This window comes from Choristoneura fumiferana, chromosome 19 (genome assembly GCF_025370935.1).
Source record: "Choristoneura fumiferana chromosome 19, NRCan_CFum_1, whole genome shotgun sequence".
NCBI classification, from domain to species: domain Eukaryota; kingdom Metazoa; phylum Arthropoda; class Insecta; order Lepidoptera; family Tortricidae; genus Choristoneura; species Choristoneura fumiferana.
In genome coordinates this window covers 10,823,722-10,848,302 of record NC_133490.1, presented here as the reverse complement: position 1 = coordinate 10,848,302, position 24,581 = coordinate 10,823,722, and the positions used below count along the sequence as shown (strand labels likewise).

The 24,581-nt window shown below is 38.6% G+C and overlaps 1 protein-coding gene across 8 annotated transcripts in view; it reads left to right on the top strand.

Moving 5' to 3' along the window:
* The window catches only part of sv (paired box protein shaven), a 185,126-nt gene that overhangs the window by 143,716 nt on the left and 16,829 nt on the right, over positions 1-24,581 (top strand). For 5 of the 8 annotated variants that reach the window (XM_074102567.1, XM_074102568.1, XM_074102565.1 and 2 more), the window contains 3 exons: positions 2,956-3,121; positions 11,451-11,504; positions 17,275-17,472. In XM_074102567.1, coding sequence (XP_073958668.1) covers positions 2,956-3,121; positions 11,451-11,504; positions 17,275-17,472 — 418 coding nt within the window. The remainder of the gene's footprint in view (positions 1-2,955; positions 3,122-11,450; positions 11,505-17,274; positions 17,473-24,581) is intronic. The other 3 variants (XM_074102571.1, XM_074102573.1, XM_074102572.1) reach the window with 1 other exon arrangement.

Sequence of the window (24,581 nt, the reverse complement as noted above, 5' to 3'; positions counted from 1 at the left end):
ATTGGAATGTTGACGTGTTAGCACTGTAGTCGAAATAAGACTGTTGACGAGTTGGTACTGTGGCCCACGTTAGAAAGCGGACAAGATAGGAAAGTGACGATGTAGGAATGTTGGCGAATCAGAACAGTAGACAATATTAGAATGAGGACGATTTAAGAAGGTGACAAAATGGGACTGACTGTGGACGAAGTCATCCTGAGCCGTTGAAATGACAATTTCGGTTTTTTACTTTTTTTTAAATTGGTTACATTGTGTTATACATTTAGCGTTACATTGTGGCGCTGGATTGGCCACTTACAACTCATCAGCTCATCGACCCAGCAATCTACATAAAATTATTTACTAGCTTAAGAATATCCCCCAAATCTTTACCGAACCTTTGCCTTCTTAGACACCGCTCCGGGGTAGCATCGGGAAATATCACTCCCGGTTATGCCCGGGCGAGGGAGGGCACCGGGCGTGACGGGCACATCGATCCGGCACGCCCTGCCCGCCGGTCGATAGCCGGGTTTGTTTTGATTTTTAGATATCGGCTGATAGTAGAGATGAGAGACTGAACACGATACCGTGACTCACTCATTTTTAATGAAATAAATCCATGTAAGTCATGTTTTAAATCGAGATTGGAAAGAAAGAAAGAAATAAAGATTTATTTTGATTCCATAAGCACCATCACCACCACCTTACAGTAGGTAATTATAAGACTAAAACTAGCACTAAAACTAAGTTAGTTAGATTAACTAGATTATGTTTCGGGCTAAAGGTTCTACCTATTACAACGTATCATACCATGACCATGGTGGCCTATTGGTTTGACCTATCGCCTCTCAAGCAGAGGGTCGTGGGTGCTAACCCCGGCTCGCACCTCTGAGTTTTTCGAAATACATGTGCGGAATTTCATTTGATATTTACCAAGAGCTTTGCGGTGAAGGATGTTTGAGAAAACCTGCACAAACCTGCGAAGCAATTCAATGGTGCGTGTGAAGTTCCCAATCCGCACTGGGCCCGCGTGGGAACTATGGCCCAAGCCCTCTTGTTCTGAGAGGAGGCCTGTGCCCAGCAGTGGGACGTATATGGCTGGGATGGATACCACGACCATAATAGCCACGTGTCAAGCAAAAATACAGTATGTAACAGAACGAAAGGCAAAGCTGATACCTGGTTGATGGTAAAGTGGAGTATGTTGTAAAAACATACTTTTTATTAACTTTTAGTTGCTTTTTTTATTTGCTCAATCTCAATATGACGACCATTTTCACAACCAACCGGGTTCTAGAGACGTGCAGGACGCATTTTAGGCATAACATTATCAGCTAACATTTATGTCACTTTAGTTGTCATTGATAAGTGTTAATAAATAAAACAGGAGGTTATAAAATAATGGTTTTTTTTTTTTTTATCACTACCACAAAAATATGCTTAGTTTCCATAAGCCAGGCACCATAATCATATTTGTGGTCTAAACATTAATGGGTCTTTTTCTTTGCCTTTCGTTCTGATACATACTGTATGTTCTTTGTATTGAACAGTATGAGACTATGGCCACTAGCACGTTTCCTAACCAACCGTCGCCGTCGCGTGTCATGTATGCGCTCGACGTTCCCTTACTGACACGTTCCTATTACGGTCATGTCATGATACGGTGTAGTGGGTAAAGACCTTAATTCGTAGCCCTTCCTCTAGGAGCAACGCGACTCGGCAGCTGCTGGGCATTTCTGTCTACCGCTGTACCTGCTATTTACTGAATCATCATCATCATCATCAGCCTACAGCAGTCCACTGCTGGATATAGACGCCACAACACTCTGTCTTCAGCCCCTCGCATCCATCCGCCGCCAGCGATCCTCTTAAGGTCATCCGTCCACCGTGCCTCAGGACGCCCTACGCTACGTTTTCCCGTCCGTGGTCTCCATTCGAGGACTCGTCTGCTCCACCGTTCATCGGTCCTGCGACAGACGTGGCCAGCCCAATGCCATTTCAACGAACTAATTCTCTGAGCATTTTACTGTATAAATCATTTGAATTTGAATTTGAATTTTACCCTGAGTTTATCTCTCCGATTTCAACAAAATTTGGGAGGTAGACTCAGTCCATGATTCCGAGCTGGAAAAACAGGGTCTCCAGATGTGTCCCCAAAATATTGTATGGATGTGTCCGTTTTGTTACGAATTTTTAATTTATTTGGTTTTTAGTATTTGTTGTTATAGCGGCCACAGTTATGCATAATCTGTGAAAAATTCAACTGTCTAGCTATCACGGTTCATGAGATACAGCCTGGTGACAGAAGGACGGACGGATGGACAGCGAAATCTTAGTAATAGGGTTTTCGTTTTTACCCTTTGGGTACGGAACTCTAAAAATCGGGAAATGAAATTTACAACTTGAATACAAACGCCCGATTCACTAACTTTTTTAGAATACCACACGATGTTTGCATGCCAGTTTATCTGGATAGACATGTTGCATGCACTTTCAGCAGACCAATTTACCGTCTACAGTAAAGTAAACTAAGTATGTTATTTCATTTCACTTATGCCCCTTCCCCACATCGCGGTGTGATATTGGTATGCGATATTTTATACGTTTAAATACAAATACAAAATACAAATATCTTTATTTTGCGTAAAAATGTGGTACAAAAGCTGGTATTACATTTTATGGTCTCACATGGGACTCACACATTTCACCAGAAACTGGCACCGCGAGCTTACTAATGTCATCTCCCCACTAGGCGGAATACTGTCGGTATGCCTTTCGTATGAAATAGGTAGAACTACCTAGAGGCAGAGCAGCGCTTCCGTGGCATTACAATTTGGCAATTCTGCCCACGTTTTATCTATCAGGTCCTTCCTGGAATAGTCAGATAACTTATAGTTGTCTTAAAGTGGATATTTTTCCACTTTAGCGGCTAAAATAAAAATGCCGCCATATTTTACACATCTTTCTTTCCTCCAGGCCACGGAGGGGTAAATCAACTCGGTGGCGTATTCGTCAACGGTCGGCCACTACCCGATGTCGTCCGACAGAGGATAGTCGAGCTCGCGCACAGCGGCGTGCGACCCTGCGACATCAGCCGGCAGCTGCGGGTGTCCCATGGATGCGTGTCGAAGATACTGTCTAGGTAAGTTACCCTGCCGCGTATCGGCAACGCAGCGTAGGACGACCACCAACGAGACGGACGGATAATCTCGTTAAAGCTGCAGGTTCTCGGTGGATGCAGGCCGCTTCAACCGAAGCAATTGGAGGGTTATAGGTGGCGGCCTATGTCCAAGGGTGGACGTCCTACGGCTGATATGATGATGATGTTGATGGCGTTACCTTTTTTGCTAAAAGTTGCAGCTGCGGTATAGTTTGATGACGTGTTTGAAGTTGCCAACCCGCAATGGGCATGGGTACAGCGCCGGCCCTGGGGTACAGCAAGAGGAGTGGTCACTCTAGACGCTAAATGACAAAGGGGCGCCATTTTCCATTTTCTGGTTCAAGTCTGAAAACTTAATCAAATTAGTTAGACCTAGGTACGGTCGCCTGCATCAATACTTGCCACAGCGGAGCATGCAAAAATCTGACGCTTCTTACCGGCCCAAGAAGTAGAGTCGTATCAGATATTTATGCAAGCTGTGTTGTCTCAGATATTGGTGCTGGTAACTGTACACAGGTTCTAGTAGCTTGCTTAGTAGTGTGCTTGTCATGAAACCCGTGGTCGGTAAATGAGTCATTGCCCGTACTAATTTTCTTGACATGAAGCCCAAGGACGGTCAATGAGTGTGATACTGCATGGCGTGCTGGAGCGCCTGCAGGAGCGCGGCGCGCGCACGTCGGGCGCATGGTCAGGCTGGGGTAGGGCGGCGCGGAGGCTGGCGCTGCCAAGAGCGTAGTCAGCGGTATAGGCAATTTTTGAAAAAATATTAGTTTTTCTTTTACAAATATACAATTTTACTCGCAAATGTGATGAAAAACATTGTATGTCGCACGGGCGGTACTAGAATAACGAACATCGACTCATTAAAGCCCTCAGTCTTCGACTTCGGGCTTCTAATAGACTCTCGTTCGTAATTCCTTGTTTACCGCCCTTAAGACACAATGTACTATAAGAACCTCTATCTTTTGGACAATGGGACAGAATAACAAATAAGAAAAAGTAGATTGACCCTATTAAGAAATGTGTGACACATTGTACCTGTAAGTACCTACCAGTACGTACGTACCTACAAGTATATCTATGGGTGTTCTCCCCAAATTGTCTCATAGTTCTTTAATAACTAAAGGTAACATTCGTGCATTGTTCGTCTCTTTCTCGTGGCAACCTACTTATGTGCCCAACGACCGCGTCGGCGCGTGCGCTGTTCCGCACTTATGTCATTTACCTTTGTTCCACCAGTGCGGTTAGGGTTGCCAATAGAAAATAGATTTTCGTTCATTTTAATACCGATATTTTTGGTGACCGTACCTTATGATGATGTACTTGGTATCCAATCTACCTATACCAAATATCAAGTCAATCTGACCGCTATAAGTAGACCAATTTCAAAAAGAGGAGGTTCTCAATTCATTAGACATTCGCTGTAAAGTTAAAATATCTGGAATTATTTTGAACTTTTTTTCTGTATACAGCGAATTAAATGGGTACTTTTTTTAATCTAAATACATAACTAAGTACCTATTCAATATTTGTTATATAAATATAATATAATTTTAGAATATTATTTGAAGAAGTTAATCTATTATAATATTTATAATAGGTACTATACTACCTACAATGTAGGTCCTACATACACATAGGCACAAACCTTCGCATTTAGGCATAATATTACAAGGATTAGTTGAAAAAATTGTGGTATATAAGTTCATTTTGTGGTTTTTTGCCATCGGTTCCACTTTTTAATTATATGTTTACATTCTTCCGTGTATGTAATCAACTAACCGTACAACGTGTAGTTGCTTCTGATGCGGACTGTACAAACTTCACTTTAATTTTGCAATTTAGTGATCTCTATCAACTTCAATTATAATAATTTATTTAAATAATGTTTTTTGTTCGTGCTGTTACGATTTTTCGTAACAAGTTCCTCCTAAAAATATGAAAATGATGTTTTGTTTACTTTTACCATATGATTTTCATCGACGACCCAGAATGATGTCGCCCTGTGCTTTACTCTATCTTCTAATAGGATACGAGCAAGTTACATTTTATGAGAATATCTTTCATACAGAAGCCGTGGTGGCCTAGTGGTTTGACCTATCGCTTCTCAAGCAGAGGGTCGTGGGTTCAAACCCCGGCTCGCACCTCTGAGTTTTTCGAAATTCATTTGCGGAGTTACATTTGAAATTTGCGGCGTAATGGCTACGGAAGCCTTTCCTGGGCGTGTCCGACACGCTCTTGGCCGTTTTTTTTAAATTAGTGATAATTATCGAAGTGAGGACCTCGACGACGAAACGAACAGATAGCCCCACTGGGCTTCGTGAGTTTCGTACTACGAAACTTGAGGTCAACGATTCGATCCCCGGTCGGGGCAGAGATCGGCCATAGGACGTCCACTGTTGGACATAGACCTCCAGTTGTCTCGGTTGGAAGCAGCTTGCACCCACCGTAAACGTCCTATGCTGTAATTGCCGATCCGTGGCTTGCAATTGTATGAAAGATCCATCCCAGCCTATATACGTCCCACTGCTGGGCACAGGCCTCCTCTCAGAACAAGAGGGCTTCGGCCATAGCTCCCACGAGGGCCCAGTGCGGATTGGGAACTTCACACGCACCATTGAATTGCTTCGCAGGTTTGTGCAGGTTTCCTCATGATGTTTTACTTCACCGCAAAGCTCGTGGTAAATTTCAAATGTAATTCCGCACATGAATTTCGAAAAACTCAGAGGTGCGAGCCGGGGTTTGAACCCACGACCCTCTGCTTGAGAGGCGATAGGGCAAACCACTAGGCCACCACGGCTTATTAAACAGCTTAAAAGCAGTTCTGTAATTGTTCGAAATGTTAAAAAGTCCGTTTGAACTATTGATGAACGCTTGGGACTATAGAAACCTGAGTTTACGGTAGATAAATGAAGTGTTTCTATTGGTTCATGAAAAGCACATTCCTCGCGCCACATCCTCCGGTGGCGCAGCCTTAAAGTTCTGTGGTCATTGTATCCTCAATTGTAAACTTCCTTGCCATACATTACTAAATGTCCATTAAATTGTAAACAAACCTCATTAACGTCGATAAATTTCTTCTCATTAAACTAACGGGGCCGGTTTACCTGCGGTTAGTTAAAGCGGTGAGTTAAGCGACGGCTAACCGCAGCCGGCAAGATTTGTAGCTAGGATTAAAGTTAAACTGCAGTATTAGTTGTCTTCTCAAAACTTGTATGGCAAACGGTGGTTTATTGTTTTTTTATCTTGTCGTGTTTTTTTTATTGAACTTGTGCCAGGCTGCCATTTTATCAAACCCCTGAGCAAAAAAACAAATAAGTGAAAACAACACGAGTTGCCTTTTTTAGATTATTTAACGTCATTTTCACTAAACAGATTCAAGGATTTGATAATTTTCTAATTTGGTTATTTAAACAAACGCATTAAATGGTACAGGATTTGATTAAATTACTATTTAATTCAAGGCAAATGATAAAATTGTTTTTAATTTTAACATCCTGCGTGATTTGGCCAAATCCCTATTTGGGTTCCTTCCCAGTGACATAAAATAGTATTTTAAGTACTTCCGTAAACTTTTATATGCATAGTTTTACTTTTAGCTACGTTAAAAACGATAGTGAACAATACAGCAAAGAGCAATACTCAGAACAAACGACTCGAAATGAGACGGGAATGGATTGAAAGGCTATTCAGAGTTCCCGCGGGACTAGGGATGGCCGCACGGGATTTGTTTTATAAGGTTTTACTAGTTACAAATATGAAGCGCAACACTTTAAATTCTTGGAGTGAAGTACTTTGACATTTTTTTTAAGTAGCCTGTATAGTGTCCCACTGCTGGGCAAAAGCCTCCCCTCTTGACCTCCACAACTCTCGTTCTGACGCAATGTCAGGCCAGTCTTTTGCGTACGTGTCCAGATCGTCCCGCCATCTCCTTCTCGGTCTGCCTCGACATACTAATATTATAGGTGCATGGCATGCGTGCGTAAAAGCTGTGGTCGCGTAGTGGTTTGACCGGTTTTCAACCCCCGACGCAAAAAGAGGGGTGTTATAAGTTCAACCGCTATGTGTGTCTGTCTGTGGCACCGTAGCTCTTAAACTAGACCAATTTAAATGCAGTTTTTTTTAAATCAGGGTTACTAGCGATGGTTCTTAGACAAGTTTCATCGAAACCGTTTCAGCCGTTTTGAGGATATTGAACTTTGAAGTGACAAAGTCGGGGTTATTCAAGCAAAGGATCGTTGGGTTCGAACCCGGCCTCGCGTATCTGAGTTTTTGGCAATCCATATGCGAAATCACATTTTTTTATTTATTTATTCACGAGCTTTACGGTGAAGGAAAACATGTTAAGGAACACATGCACAAGCCTGCAAAGTGATTCTATGGTATACGTGAAGTTCCCAATTCGCACTGGGCCTGACTGAGAACTACCGCCCAAGCCAGTGATTCGGATGAGATAGTAGGCAGATAGCAGGACCCCTGGAATACGAGTACTCGTACACAGACTAACTACTATTTCCTGAAAGTCTTTTCCTTTCAAGTTCCCAATCCGCAGTGGGCCTACGTAAGATCTAGGTACGGACTAAGTCCTCAAATTCTACGAGCAGGCTTGTGCCTCGCAGTGGGACGTATAAAAGCTGGAATGAACTATTTTTTCCCGATATTTTACATGCGTAAAATGAAAGTTTGATATTATAGCGTTACTAGAACTTATGGGCACGTATCTGAATATCGAAAATTGAAATCGAAATTTAAAATATCGACGGCCAAATCAAACCTAACCTAAACTAACATACTTTCGATATTTTGACTGTCGACTTTTTAACTTTCGATTTATATTAATTTCGATATTCAGATACGTCCCCGAACTTACAGAAGCTACTCCGAAATGCAATCGGTTAAGCCCCTCCGTATAACTTTACAATATCGCTGGGACATGACATTATAAAGCACTGTATTTAATTTGGTTGGATACCTTCTAATGTCTACTTGGACTCGGTATCGTCATCTCACATCCCTTTGTAACAATAAATTAAAAGAAACAAAATCAATTTGAATTCCCGCGGTACCCATCCCTTCGCAGGTCAGTTTTCAATTTAAACCAAACAATGGCAGTGCTACTGACCCTCGTTCCATTCACTCGTTCATATCGTTCGGTCAGTCATTCAAATATCATTCGATCTGTTGTGAGCCATTATGGCTGATTCTTTGTTAGGGGTGTTATGAAAATTGAGTGTAGTTTTTTTTTTTATTATTCGACTGAATGGAAAACGAGCAAGTGGGTCTCGTGATGGTAAGAGATCACCACCGCCCATAAACATCTGCAACACCAGGGGTATTGCAGACGCGTTGCCAACCTAGAGGCCTAAGATGGGATACTTCACGTACCAGTAATTTCACCGGCTGTCTTACTCTCCACGCCGAAACACAACAGTGCAAGCACTGCTGCTTCACGGCAGGATTAGCGAGCAAGATGGTGGTAGCAATCCGGGCGGACCTTGCACAAGGTCCTACCATCTGCGCAAACGTAGTTGAGACAAAGCATAATTGGTTATGAGATAGCCATCATCATCATCGGTCCACTAGCTGTCTCCCACCGCAGGCCACTGAGCCCAATCTTTGACTGTGTGTGTCTGTCTGTTGGCGTTGTTCGTTGCACTATGGTGGTATTTTTTAACCCCCGACGCAAAAAGGGGGGTGTTATAAGTTTGACCGCTATGTGTGTCTGTGTATCTATGTGTCTGTCTGTAGCACCGTAGCTCTTAAACGGGTGGACCGATTTGAATGCGGTTTTTTTATTCAAAATCAAATTTTCTAGTGATGGTTCTTAGACATGGTTCATCAAAATCGGTTTAGCTGTTTTTGAGATATTGAACTTTGAAGTGACAGAGTCGGTGGTTTTACAAATTTTTGTCGTTAGGTTGCAAAATTTCATTGATATCTAATAAAATAGTTTATTTGCTTAACACAGTAAACGTTCAATTGACATAGAGATATTTTTAGAAGATATTACAAGGAGGTAGATTAGAGTGTCATATTATTATGTGTATTAAGTATGCTACACATTTTATATGTACAGTAATGGCGAATTAATTAAAAATAAAACTAATTCGTCATAAGTAAATTATATAGGGTGTTAATAAATTCATGTACTTTATTTTAACTCACATTAAGGGACTGTTTCACCATCCATTGATTAGCGTTAACCGACGGTTAAATGTGATGCCGTCTCCGTCTATTCGAACAAAACAAATAGAGACGGCATCACACCTAACCGCCAGTTAACACTAATCAATGGATACGATATACGATACTTATATACGATATAAGTGGAAAAACATCGACTCGATTCGAAAAAGTTTCGAATCGAGTCGAGGTGTCGAAGTTGAGTCACAAGAAGACTTTATCTCCATGCAATGTATTTTTTTTTTCAGATAACAATGTTTTCCACTTGTATCGTAACAGTAATTGTTGTCTTAATTTATAGAACATGATTTTTTTAACATCCTGTAGATAAATAGTGAACTAGCATATTTTTGTCCGTTATCTATTGTAATATAACTATCAAAATGATTATATAAATCCTTATTGCATATATTAAATTATAACAATCTCAGCACACGGACGTATTGTACACTTTATGTGTTGAGCGGAAGTGCGAAGCGACACGCTTTCTGCGCCCGCGCAGCCTCAACGGCCAATGGAAAACCGACCATAACACCGACGCACAGGGTTTATAATGGCGTAACTAACAGTTGTGCCGTACCGACAGAAAAACAAGTAATTACCCGGGCAGGAGGTGAACTACTTTCATTTGTGTGTTAGTTTTTTGGGTTTGATTTCATTTTGTGATCTAAAAATAATAGGCGACTCTTTTACTTCATATGACAAGAAAGTATGATGACTTCAGGAAAATTATTATGGTACAGACAGGCAGATAACTTTACCCAGTTGCTAGTAAGCTGATGTACTGTGGACAAATCGAACTGTGACTCACTATAGGACCTTTTCACAGAAAAAGTCCTTGTGAAACTGCATTGCTTAACAAGGGAATTCACTGTCAAAGTTTCATATCTCAAAAATTGCTAAACCAATTTCAATTAAACATAGTTAAAAATCATTGCAAAGAATCCGGCTTTCACATAAAACCACGTCGAAATTGGTCCATCAATTTGAGAGCTACGATACCACAGGCAGACAGCCAGTCAAATTTATACATAACAATTTATTGAATCAGGTGTTACTTGGGGGTGCACTGAAATTAGTAATTAACTATAAACAATCACTTTCCTCCACATCCTCACTATATGAACACTGCTTGAGTGAAGATGGAGGAGCTACATGAACACACATTTGTAACTATAAGGTCACGCATGAGCAAAGTACAATACAATACAATGACTCTTTATTGTACACCACAAATAGCAAGCAATACAGAAACATGTTGTACACAAAGAAAAGTAATTGGAGGAAGTATCTAATTATTCGCTTAAACTTATGTTATAAACCCCCCTTATTACGTCGGGGGTTAAAACATGAAACAATAAAGCAACACTCCAGGTTCCGCAATGAGCTTACAGCATAAGCTCGCTTATAAGCACATAAGCCCGTAAGCCCGTTACCGCTTATCTAGATCGCCGGTATGTTCAACATGGCGGCGACAAATTGATTCATGTTGCTTTGGTTGGATTTAGTAACCATTGTATTTTATTATAACTAAATCCAACTATATACAACTTATAGTCTAACTAACTACTAATTATATTGTAAATCTGTTTTAAAAAAAATATATACCTCGTTGAGTTTCTTGCCGGATTCTTCTCAGCAGAGGTTTTTCCGAACCGGTGGTAGTTTTTTTTTTGACATTCATAAATGCTTGTTATAGCCTAAATTGAATAAAGATATTTTGACTTTGACTTTGACTTTGACTTTGACTTTAAGATCACAGTATATATATATAAGCTAAAGCAGTAAGGAAGCTACGAACAAATCGATCGAAACGAACACACTCACACAGACGCGCGCTCTACACGGCCTCTAAGGGGGTCTCGCGGTACTGCAGTCGCCCCCTTAGAGGCCGTGTAGAGCGCGCGTCTATGTGAGTGTGTTCGTTTCGATCGATTTGTTCGTAGCTTCCATATTGCTTTAGCTTATATATATGTACTGTGCTAAGATGTCAAAAGCCAAAGAAATAATATAAACAAAAACAAATCGGGGGTCAAATGTAAATATTCACAAAGACCTCCATAGTGTCAATGATTAGAGTATTATTTATCAAAAAAAAAGTTGAACCCTTTTATTTTATTGTCGGTAGAACTCCTGTGGGCCGGCCGGGCGCCTGCGCTCTACCCACCCAATCCGTAGCTAGGTACGTGCTGCTTTATATGACACTAGCCATTGCTCCTATCCTGTGGGAATTTTAAATGTTCCCGGGATAAAATATATCCTATGTTCATCGCTGACAACATAGCTTTTAATGGGTGTAGGAATTTTGAAAATCGGTTCATTAATTTTTGAGTCAATCCGCTACAAACTAAAAGCATAATCAAATCTTTAATCCGTAGCTAGGTACGTGCCACTTTATATGACACTATAGCCATTGCTCGCATTCTGTGGGAAGTTTAAATGTTCCCGAGATAAAATATGGTCAATGTTTGCTGATAGCATAGCTTTCTATGGGTGAAAGAATTTTGAAAATCGGTTCAATGGTTTTTGAGGTTTTTTCCACTACACAAAAATATTTTTTTTATTCGATTGGTTGGCAAACGAGCAAGTGGGTCTCCTGATGGTAAGAGATCACCACCGCCCATAGACATCTGCAACACCAGGGGGATTTAGACGTATTTACGACACTCCATATTAGGCTAGAGTAATTATAAGTAGTAGGTATTCTATTGGTTCATGACAAGCACATTCCTGCTGGAAATGCAGCCTAAGGCCTCTGGAGTACACTTGCCTACATAACATAGCTTTCTCAAAAAGTTGTCCATTTTCAGTTGTCCACTTATAAAAAGAAATATATATTTCCTGACGCTAATTATAAAATCTTGTGGTAAAGGTGATAAAAAGTCGGATAATCCTTGTTGTTGGATCCAATCAAAATTACGATTTTTTCCTCACAAGATTTCGTGACGTTTTCCTGATGGCAAGAAATTTTGGATGTTTTATGCAGTTTATGTTTTATGATCCCATCCTTAGTGTTAATAATTTCTTGACAAACTGATTTCTTGTCAATTTCATGACGGGGCAACTTTTTGACAAATACTCAGCTTCAATTGGCAACAAATCCTCCAATATTACCCTGTTATAGCTTGCACCCTTGTTCCAAAAACTTTAAAATAACAGCGATAGGGTCCCCTCGAATTACGATAATGTCTAGCCCTGGGGACCGTGGCACTGTCAAGTACTCTCTCCCTCACTATATCTGTACAGTCGTGGGCAAAATTGTTACAGAACCGTTTGAAATGGTATTCCAAAAAAAAATATTTTAGTGTAAGTACTCTTTACGATTCTCAAGGTCATAATAATCATCATCATATCAGCCATAAGACGTCCACTCTTAGACATAGACATCCCCCAAAGACCTCCGGTTACTTCGGTTGGAAGCGGACTGCACCCACCGTACACCCGCGGCTTTAACCAGATCATCCGTCCATCTTATTGTGGTAAATGTCTTACGCTGCGCTTGTTGATTCGTGCTCTCTATTCGAGAACTTTTCGCCCCAACGGACATTCTCCGCACTATATGGCCTGCCCATTACCACTTCAATGACTTAATTCGCTTGGCTATGTCGGTGACACTCGTTCTTCTACGTAGCTCCTTATTATCATACTATACATACAGGTCGACCGGATGGCCTAATGGTTAGAGAACCTGATTACTAAGCTTGAGGTCCCGGGTTCGAATGCCGGCCGGGGTACATATTTGTATGAATAATACGAATGTTCGTTCTCGGGCCGGTCTTGGATGTTTAATATGTATTTTAGTATGTATTTAATTAACCTGTATAAGTATGTTTATCCGTTGCCTAGTATCTATAGTACAAGCTTTGCTTAGTTTGGGACTATGTCGATTGGTGTCAAGTGATATTTATTTATTATTTATTTATTTATACTCAAGGTAAGATAAACGTCTAAATGCTCAACACGCTTATGCCCAATAGACGACACCCCGCTGTCATCTCTGTCGTTAATGGCATAAGATTAAAGATGCCATCTATTGGGACAGTGACGAGCACTCGTACGTTTACCTCATGTCTCCAAAATTTCGAAGCTGCATTAGCTGTGCCTAAAATTTTTCGAAATCCGATTTTATAAAATTACTCCTCAAACATTTTTGTACGCCCCAGTACAATAACACACTGGCACTTAGGGTGTGATCACACTTGTAATTGACTTATCTCAGCGTTTGTGAGTATCCACTAAACAGTATGTCCCGCCCTTACACCAAATTGGTTAAGTGCGGGTTTCGGTTTTAATCCTATTTTGTTGGTTTTTAATGGATTAATTTGATATTGAGGCTTTTTGCGTCTATATTACTGGTTTATTATGCTTATTGGTGTTATAGTTTTTTTTAGGATTATCTTATTTTGGCTTAGTAGAGCCAAAACTAGCTGAGAAATTGAAGGGTTAGGTAACATTCTGGACAAGTTTACTTTTTTTTGTTTTACGTAGGGTATTTTAAGTTCAGGAACACAAATGTAATTTATTTCAAAACAAAATTAAAATGTCAAATTAATAACAAAAATGTAAATATAAATATTAGTTCAGGACAGTTTTATGCAAATAGCGATAATTTAATTGTAATTTACCATTTTCTGTTGTGTTTTTTTTTATTTAAGTTTTATTTGAGATTGGACTACATCTCATAGTTACTTATGTGTCATCTGAAAATAAAGATAAAAAACTATATTCTGGATAGTAAATAATGTTTTTGTTCTTCATCGTCTGAAAGTATCTTCGCTTATGTATGTGTAATTGTTCATCACGCAAAAAGTACCTAGGTACATAACTACCTACCTAAAAGATATTGATGGATTACAGAACGCCTTGACATGTACGCGAAGGATTTTTATCTCGGAAAATTACAAAGTTGCCATGGGATAGTGAAAAATTAATCATTTGCAGACAAACCCACTGGCGACAGCTAGTGTTTGAATTGACATTAGTTTCTTTGAATAAACACTATATATTACAAAAATGACTTATATGTTTTTAATTTAGAATATAGCTCTTTCTTGTAGGTATAACAAAAAACTAAGGACAATATACTTAGAAACTACAGACACACTAAAAGCAAAATTCAATTTTAAGAAAACTATCCACTAAAGCTATGCAATTTTCAAGTTCTACGAACTTTATGGTGCGACAAATAAAAAGCGCTTTTTTTGTCATCGCAGCAAGGTTGACAATACTGCGAGGCCAGGGGTAATAAAATGGGGATTACTTAGGGCCCGCGGCCCCCAGGGAAGGCCAAGAAGGATCGCGCTGTCAATGCTTTTGTGTTTTGTTTTACACATTACTGATGAATAATGTTGAATTATACAACGCGTAAATACCTACAGTAACAAAAACGATGTTTTAATCAAAATTGTTCCAAAATGCCCTTTTTAATTCCTGAAGCGAAAAGAGTCGCTAAAGTTTGACATTGGTTGTTGTTTGTCTGCCTGCAAATGCATAATTTGCAACACTCTGCTGAGCTGGGACCGCTTCGCGATTTCGCATATTGTTTTTTTTTTATGTATTTTTATTATATTAAATATAATGACCCGGATAACTCACGTCTTAAATCGAGTTTAGCTCGACATGTTTCGGGCTAATCCGTAGCCCTTCGTCTTCGGAGCAACGCGACTCAGCGGCTGCTGCAACACGCGCACTCACGCGTGAAACATGTCGAGCTAAACTCGATTTAAGACGTGAGTTATCCCGGTCATTATATTTAATATGAGTGAGTCTCAAGGTAGTTTCATATTTTTATTATGTTTTATACACGTGCGAAGAGCGAATAAATATTTCTATTTCTTTTTTTCATAATTATAAATAACACATAAGTATATTATAGCCATATTTTTTCTTTATGACTTAATGCAACTAATTAGACCGATAGCGCTACGCTATATTGTACATAATATGCGCTAAAAAATCTAAAGTTAACAAAAAATGTACATTCACTGTAATATATAGTGTCTATATATAGTAAAGAGTTTGGTCGAAATCGAGCACCAAAAGCCAATCAATTATTGTATTAAATGAGTGACATTTTCAGATGCATTAATATGGAAATTATTATATAGTTGCAAATGTCAAACCTGCTGTAGGTACGTTGGGATAAATTCAAACTTTTCCGATAAAGTACATTGGATAACCATTGAACCACATCTGTAGCTATAATCGCGAGTTTAGGTTATTACTGGTCTTTATAACTTTTCTATAACCTTTTACGAACATAAAACATCAACCTTCCAACAATACATCATAAAAAATCAATCAAAAAACGTATCAAAAAGCCCAATAAATCATCGTAACTAGCCAAAGGGTAGGGTGTCTGCTAATTAAATTGTCATAATACAGTCCCATTATTTTATTGAGCACTGAATTTAATTTTCGTCAACTCTAATGCCAGGTCTCTGGGGAGGGGAGTGAGTATGAACGAGTTGGGGAATGTCCTCGCTTTTCATGAAGGAGGGTCACTTTATGGTTGATTTGGGATTTGACTGGGGTGCAATATGGTGTGATTTGGCGAGAGTGATTTTTTGTTTGATTTTGTAGAAGTTTTGTTGAGTAATCGTTTTTGTAATCTTGTATGATGTTTCTGAAGTATTCAAAATTGCGGGTGGAAATAGCGTTGTCTCGTCGTCTTTTGGAATGAAAAAGCTGACCCAATGATTAGGTACTTGACCTGGAATGTATATTTCAGAATTAATTTCAAAAAATAAAAAAAAAACAAATATTATAATTTTGATATTGGGCGACTTTATAAATCTCCATTGCATTTTTTTGACGGTGGAAGCATTCTACATTTTCTCTGAACAAATTATTATAGTTAAGATGTATTAGACTGAGATTCCTGAAGAACCTATCTACATCCCTGTATTTTTTTATGTAATTTTTATGTACCTAAATCATTATAATTATTTTCCATATTTTGATTTACTTTAACTTTTATGTAACAATGTTGTTTTAGTGAAATAAACATTTTTCATTTTTTTTTTGATAAAATGACTTTCTGACAAGTTCCTGCGACGCAATTTCTTAGCAATGATGTGGTCTTTCCGAAAGCGCTGGTAGTCTTTAAAAGCGACATGGAAAAAATGCCATTGTGGCCTACTTGCATAATAATGATTTTATTAATCCTCCTACGGGCAGTCGGGTAAAAAGGGTAGGTACCTAAGGAATATCCAGTGTTAGCAGAGCCCTGCTCCGAAGCAACCTGTACGCAGTGTGGGTCATTTCAGATTAGTTACTGACACATCAAACGAATATAAAACTGCTAGAGTTTACCCGCGGCTTCGCATGCATCTATTCGATCTGGTAAATTTGAGATTCCGGGATTTTACAAAATCCCATAATCTATATCGTGGTATTCATTGAGGTAGTTTTAAGAACAACTGTCCAAAATTTCAAGACTCAGAACCCAGCGGTTGAAATTTCAAGATTTTATCCCTATCCCGTGGGAATACCGGGATCAAATTAGCCTATGTGTTATTCAAGACGTACAGCTACTTACATACCAAATTTCATGATTCATGACATGACTCTAAGCCCAGCGGTTGTTATTTTGAGATTTTATCCCTATCCCGTGAGAATATCGGGATAAAAAGTGACCTATATGTGTTATTCCAGATGTCCAGCTACCTACATAGTTACCAAATTTCATGATTCATGACTCTAAGCCCAGCGGTTGTTATTTTGAGATTTTATCCCTATCCCGTGGGAATATCGGGATAAAAAGTGACCTATATGTGTTATTCCAGATGTCCAGCTATCTTCATACCAAATTGTATCCAAATGCGTCCAGCTGTTTTAGCGTGAAGGAGGAACAAACATACTCACTCACTCACAAACTTTCGCATTTATAATATAAGCAGGGTAACATGCCATAGAATAGACTATACCTGACCTATACCCTTTGTTCCCAGGTACTACGAAACCGGCAGCTTCAAGGCCGGCGTGATCGGCGGCTCGAAGCCCAAAGTTGCCACCCCCCCAGTCGTGGACGCCATCGCGGCCTACAAGCGGGAGAACCCCACCATGTTCGCGTGGGAGATCCGCGACCGGCTCCTCAGCGAGGGCATCTGTAGTCAAGATAACGTGCCTTCCGTCTCCAGTATTAACAGGTACATCATCAGACTATTAGAGTCCACTACTGGCATAAGCCTGCATGTGCCGTAGCTGTAATCAGCTGAACTCCGGTGAGTGTGCACCCACGTAACCGAACGCGTAATTATTGCGGGAAAAGAAAAACAACCTACATTACCTACATTATTATTATAGCTTTTTTTTTCATTTTATGTTGTTGCAGTTTGTTTCTGTTGTCCCTATATTATTTCCTTTTTATTATGTTATGTATAGGGTGAGTAGGAACTAAACTGAAGTTCAAACTTCGATAAAAAAATATTTTCATATGTGGCAAGTTGATTTTTATACATAAAATATGTTCCGGTGGTATGAATTTTAGTTTAATAATGATTATCTGTTTAGTTTCATAGTTTAAACAATAAACACTAAAATATAGGTAAATCCCAGCTCACGTAGAAGTAGGGTCAGAAGGGATAGGAACGAATAAAAAGGAGATATAATATGTCTTAAAATATAGCTAAACTACTTATTGTAGCGAATGAAAACACAAAATATTAGTTCTATCCCTACTCCCCCCGTTTTACGGTATTTTTTCATTCTTACTTATTTTAGTTCTCTACAACAGAAGACAGAACTTCATTTCTATTCTTGTGTTTTCAGACTATTTAGCCAACAACGCTACTACAAAGTTATGTAGTTTACTAACAATATGGTGAATTGTAAAAACTATCACAACTTTTCCTTTGCTAGTTCCATACAAAACACTATCTCTCTCAGCCATAAAGACAACAGACTTAAGCAAAATACCCACGAATAAGATAAAGGAAAACATTTCTAAAACCACTCCTTTTCTGGAAAACTTGTTCCACAGTAGTTATTGTAATTCGTATTCTATTGTTTAAGAATAAGGTATGGTTTTCCTCGATTGACTGGAGATGGGAAGAGTTGTTTTGCGTGGCCACAAAAGTGGCGATATTCTACGATATGTATATTTTTGTGTGTCGTTATATTTTGTTATCTCTGCGGGAAATGGTGAGTGTAAAATAACCATGAGCTGCATTTTCCAATCTCCCGGTATCGACAAAAAACAATTTAAAGGTACCTACTATTATACTGCCGGTATGAGAAGATTACTTTTTTAATAATTTTACTTTTTTCTGGCACTGGCACGAACTGTGTGTACATGTTGTTTTGTGTATACCTCTAAACCCCCCTGAAAAACAGCGATGCAATTTATCGTAATATTACGCTGAGTGGGTTCCTTTTGTTATGTTTTAATTTAATCACCAGAAAGGATTCTTTGAATTCTCTCAGGATATGCAATCAATCAATGAAATCAGCTCACATCCAACTGTTCAGTAAAGGCCTCTTTCTTTTATTTTCACGCCATTTTGCCTGGTCCTGTGCCAGTCTTATCCACAGTTTACCAGCAAACTGCCAGATGTCATCCGATCAACGGCCGGCAGCCTGCCCGTCATTCTTTGACCAATTTCAGTTAACCAATTTATTTTTCCTCCAAGGAGTAAACCCAAAGGATAAAACCTTCTTCTTTCACTAATGATTGCATCTCCCTCCGCCATCTTTTATGATAAGTTCTTTGCAACGGGCACAGAGAGGCCCGCTTGTTCTCTGGCTCCAAGCAAGGGGTTGCGTGACGGCACCAAGTGCGTACCGGAAACGGCTGGGGGGGACAAAGATGGCGTCACCGGAACTCGGGACACGTGCTCCGAGCGCACCGGACATCCTCCGCAGCCATTGAATTATTGCGAATACCCATAATAATCATATAAAGTTTTTTGGTATGATTTAGCGGAGTATTTGGAGCGAACACGGTTTTTCGATTAGCTGAATCAATCAATGTATGAAGTTTGGCGTAATATGTCGCTCTTTTGGATAACCAAAGTGTTTCATTAAGTACCTACTTAAAATGTTTTAAGAGAATATTCATATTTTACTCCATTTATTTGTAAGCTGCTGGGCTTAGTGGTTTAGAGGATTGTGGGTTCAAGCCCGGGGGCGCATCTTGAGTTTTTCGAAATTCATTACCACGAGCTATGGTGTGTGGTGTATGGTGGTAAACTACTTATTACCATAATGCTTTAATTTTTTATAAAAAAAGTAAAAGTAAAATCTTTATTTGTGTACAAAGAATGCTACACATACAGTACATACAAGCTTTAACTTGTACTGCGCCTCCACAAACACACAAAAAAACATTGATATTTAATTGAAATAAACTTCCACTTCTTCCAAATCACCATGTCTTGTGTCTTGCCTTTGGCCGTTTTATTAATCTGTAGAAATTTGCATTAACTAATAGAAGCCGAAACTAGTACCTAATGTACTCAAAAAAACATGTAAACTCATCTCTTAGATACCTTACAGTTGATTCTCGTACTGCAGATAGATTAACTTCATACCGAATGTAACATTTGGACCCAATACCAGCGTTCTAAACGTTCCCCGAAACAAAATTCCACTCGCTACCGACCATAAAACACCCGCTCAAGTGTTGCCAACACAAATCCCCGACTAATTGCGTGTTGCCAGATAAGATAAACCCCGGATGGCAGATATTAGTTTAACCTGTTTTATCACTTATCTAACATGCTACCGTTTATTAATTACGTTATCTTTAGTAATATTTTTGTGGTGACAGTTTAAAGTGTTGTTGTGATTATGATTTTGGGCATGGACGGATATGATTGTCAACATGGCTTTTTTGGGGTTTTATTATAAAGTTGCCAGTAATAAACATGGTGATTATGGATTATGCTCTGTGAGCCATGATGCTTATCATCTCTGCCTTTATACATCCCACTGCTAGGCACAGACCTGCTCTGAGAATGATTCTCACGAGAACTCTGAAAAACACACTGGTTTTCAAACTTTACTTCGCTTCATGATTCATGATGTTCATAATTTTCTCATTAGGATGTCGTTTTCTATTAAAGCACCAGGTCGACAAGCTGTTAATGGCGTGGTAACTTTACAATTCGATTCCTACCATTTTTTTTTATTCATTTCGTTACGTCAGGAACGCCAAGTAAGGTAAACATTTTGTAAACAATTGCGAAATATTGCCTCCGACATACTAAATACGCTTTTGTTTCACTCTGAGGTCCTTCACGCCACACTATGCCCAGTGTAAAATCCATTTGATTGTCCCCACCGCATATTTTTTTTTGCAACAGGCAACATCAACTTCAAAATCGTTCTCGACTATTCTACCATTATTGTTTCCAATCAGCCAATAAGAGGGCTGCTGAGTCCATTAAAATAGGGTTGCCAGTATCGAGGGTGTAGAGTCCATTACCGAACTGTACCAGGATTACCGGTATCAATAAACCGGTACAAATCGAATTACTCTAAATTTATTCTGTCAGTAATGGATATTGTTTTGATGTAGTTTTTTAAGGGTCATCGTAATGTAGTTATTTGAAATATTTTAGCGAGTTTTTAATTTGAAGTCTAAAATCTTTAACTGGTTATTGAAAATTGAACTGAGAAGATTACCACAATTCGGAATTTGATTAAAAGGTACCACGTCCCGAGTTCTTTACTAAGTAAATGGCTTAATAAAATAAGGCTAGTTACACTTAAATACCTACATCATGAAATCTATGACTCCGGTATACGAGTAAATCTTCGCAATCATCATACAGTCAGCTGCTCCTACCGGGATTCGAACCTGCGAAAGTGTGTGTGTTTGTATGTTATTATGTTTGTCCTTGTTTCACGTCGAAACGGAGCGACGTATTAACGTAAGTTTTGGCATAGAGATAGTTTATGGGCCAGAGAGTGACATAGACTACTTTTTATCCCGGAAAAATGCACAGCTCCCGAGGGAACAGCGCGCGATAACCTAATTCCACGCGGGAGAATCCGCGTGCAAAAGCCAGTATTATAATATTGACAACACATACGTGTAATTTATTAAACAAACAATAAAATTGACAAACTTTGAAATACGTGTACAAGGGCGAACTTAATCTTTTAAGGGATAGAAATCAGTCAACTTTTCATATATCATCACCTTCGTCATGTTATACAACATAGCCTGAATGCAAAAAAAAACTGTAATTGTTTACGATTTTATCAGAACTCTTCGCACCCACTAACCCCAAACCAAAATGAAAATCAAAAACACACCCCAAATTCCAAAGCTCGAGCTATAAGCCCATCGTTGCTCAATACAAGAGCGATTCCCGACACGCGACCGACACGCGACCGTCACGCGACGGGCACGCGACGGTAATGCCCCATCGGCTGGAAGTGAGAAGTTGGGAATGCTCTTAGTCGATTTAGGGTTTTTGTTCTGTAAGAGGTGACTAGTGGGATTTCAATTACCGGAAGCATGGATGTCCTTTTTACCCAACCGTGCGAAAGAGGGTTATGTTATATGTGCTTGTGTTTGTCTATTATTTTGGTCCTCTCAGCAGCCTAAACGGCTGAACGGATTTTAACACATGAGATGTTATTAGATTCGTCATAATTGTTTTTTTCTCTCAACTTAAAAACATCCCTGCTGCTTGCAGTAAGTACTTAGTAGTAATTTGGACTTAGGTTTTTACAGTGACCATTAGTCATTTTCAAGTTAGAAAAGTTAGACAACGAAAAGGGATAGTTGAGAAAGTTAGGTCAATTATTGGTGTCAGCTGTCCCATGATATTTATTTATTTACTTTAATATTCATCCAGATTTTTGAATAAATGAACAAAAACATCTCTTATACAAAGGAACATAAAATTAAATTATTTCTCGTAATAACCACAGCTATTGGGCAGGAGAAAGCCAATCTAAATGAAATAAATTAGCAAGATAGGAAATTAGAAATAATATAATAAACTAGGTATATAAGTCGCTTAAAATCACTTGTTTATCATGCCGCCGAGGAGCAGTACATACTTGCGCTGTTACTAGTATATACGGAAGCGCGAAGAGTAAGACATTCTGATAGGCATTGCATTTCAGATTTAGGCTGGCAACACATTATTGCAATGGCATAGTAGAGGTCCACGGGTGGCGGTGCTTACTTATCATCAAATTACCAAGTTACTTTTGTGTGTAATTGTAATTTCAATTAATTTTATGGCTCATTGAGCCTTATCCATGAGTAGAACCGGAGCTAACGAACCTAAATTTTACAAAAATCTATTTAAAAGACCCAATAGAATATAACTACATGCACAAGCGTATGAAATAACTACTTCACGTGCCTACATTTAAACTATAGATATTCTCATATTTTATAAAAAAAAAATACGAGTAATTACTTACATTACTTACATAAATCCAATCACCAAATCCGCTCATAAAAAAACACAACACCCCACTTAAATCATAACCATAAAATCAGCAAAAAAAAAACTGCCAGTTCTCGCAACGTCAAGACATTTTTTAATCGAGGCCCGCCCGTCGAGTAATTGAAGCCATAATTTCTGGCAACCCCAGTTTGACATTTGAATTTTTGGCGCGCAAAAGGAATAATTTGTCGTAGCGGATGGGGTAATTTAGGTCAGGTTTTTATTTTGGGGTGACTACGCGTTGGGGCAATATTGTGTCTTATTATATTGTGATTATTATTGTTAGGATTGGAAAAGAACTTTTTTTTTAACATAATTATATAAGAAAGTTAAATAAAAAATAGGTATGAACTAAATATAAGTTTATCCGCATTATACCTACGCGTAACAAGATCAAGCATCTTAGGCGATTAATTTTATATAAATTGTTTATTGAAATTGACTTTCAATCTTTACAATCAACTTATTCATTTAACGTTTTAGGCTTTCGTGATTTTCACTCATAGTCAAAATACCACAAACAGGACTTTAACACGCTATAACACACGAGTAATATTTACCTCGACGTTTCGACCACATTACACTCACTCACTCACTTGTGTGTTTTAGCGTGATAAGTCCTGTTTGTGCTATTTTAACTTATTCATTTATTAAAAATGGTGATCTAAAATAATAAAATTTTACCATCAAAATCGTACTTATATTAAAGTTGTAAAAATATGTCTTACTTTAAGTGCACATTTATTTTATTTTATTAGTCCGCACAAAGGAACCACTTTTGTAGCTATTAATCAAAAACACATTTTACATACAATGTACCACTTGCACGGCAATGTTATACCGCAAAAATAGCGTTATATGAAATATTTGGGTAAATCTCCCCGCAGTACAGGCAACCCTTCCGACGGAAACGGATGTAACCCTTGCTTTTTGCAAATTTATTGTTGAAAATTCTATATTCGCGGAAAGCATGTCTTTGGGATTTTCATTCTGCAAATGTCATATTTTATATAGTTTTATTATCTGCAGCGCAATTAATTGTGACATTTGCAAAATAATTTCAGGGGTTTTTTGAATTAAAGATTTATGCTTTTAGGGGAAATAATGCATAGTAGTATTTTCTTATTAAACGAATAATACTCTCATCGAGACCAAAAATTGCACTTGTTGGTCGAAGAAAAAACAAAAAGACACCGTCATCAATCAAATTAAAACTAAAGCAACCCCAATGCGACCTTTTTAATAAGTTCCCGAAACAATTTTTGCATATGTCAACCCGAGAGATACTGGCAATAATTCACCGAGCCGCCATTATCCATCATGGCGGGAAATGAACTGTCAAGGCGACAAAATGGCCACGAAAAACAAAATAATGTCATCGTTGCATTCCGCCCGAAATCTTGTTGGTGCTAATTTTGTTATTATCTTGGGATTATGCTATTATTTGTTTATTTACAAGACTCATATTAAATATTTTGTGTACCTAGTGGAATAATATTATTGAAAAATACACTACTGTTGTGACTGTTTCGATAATTAATTTAGATTTTTGGAGACTTTGAGGAGACTATTGTATGTACTTAACTAAGGCACTTCATTCCCTATTTATTCTAAAAACACGCGCCATTTCTAAAAGGAATCTGGTATCGTAGATCACAAATGCATCGTAAATCGTCGTCGTCATAGACTCAACTGATAATTACAAGTGAAAATGAAGGATAATTTCACAAACTACTATCTATTTCTACGATGATGTTACGAGCAGTAGCTAGCTATAAATGAGATCAGCTTTTCCAAATTCAAATCCACCCCTTCAAAAACCCCAAGCAATTTGCCAAAAA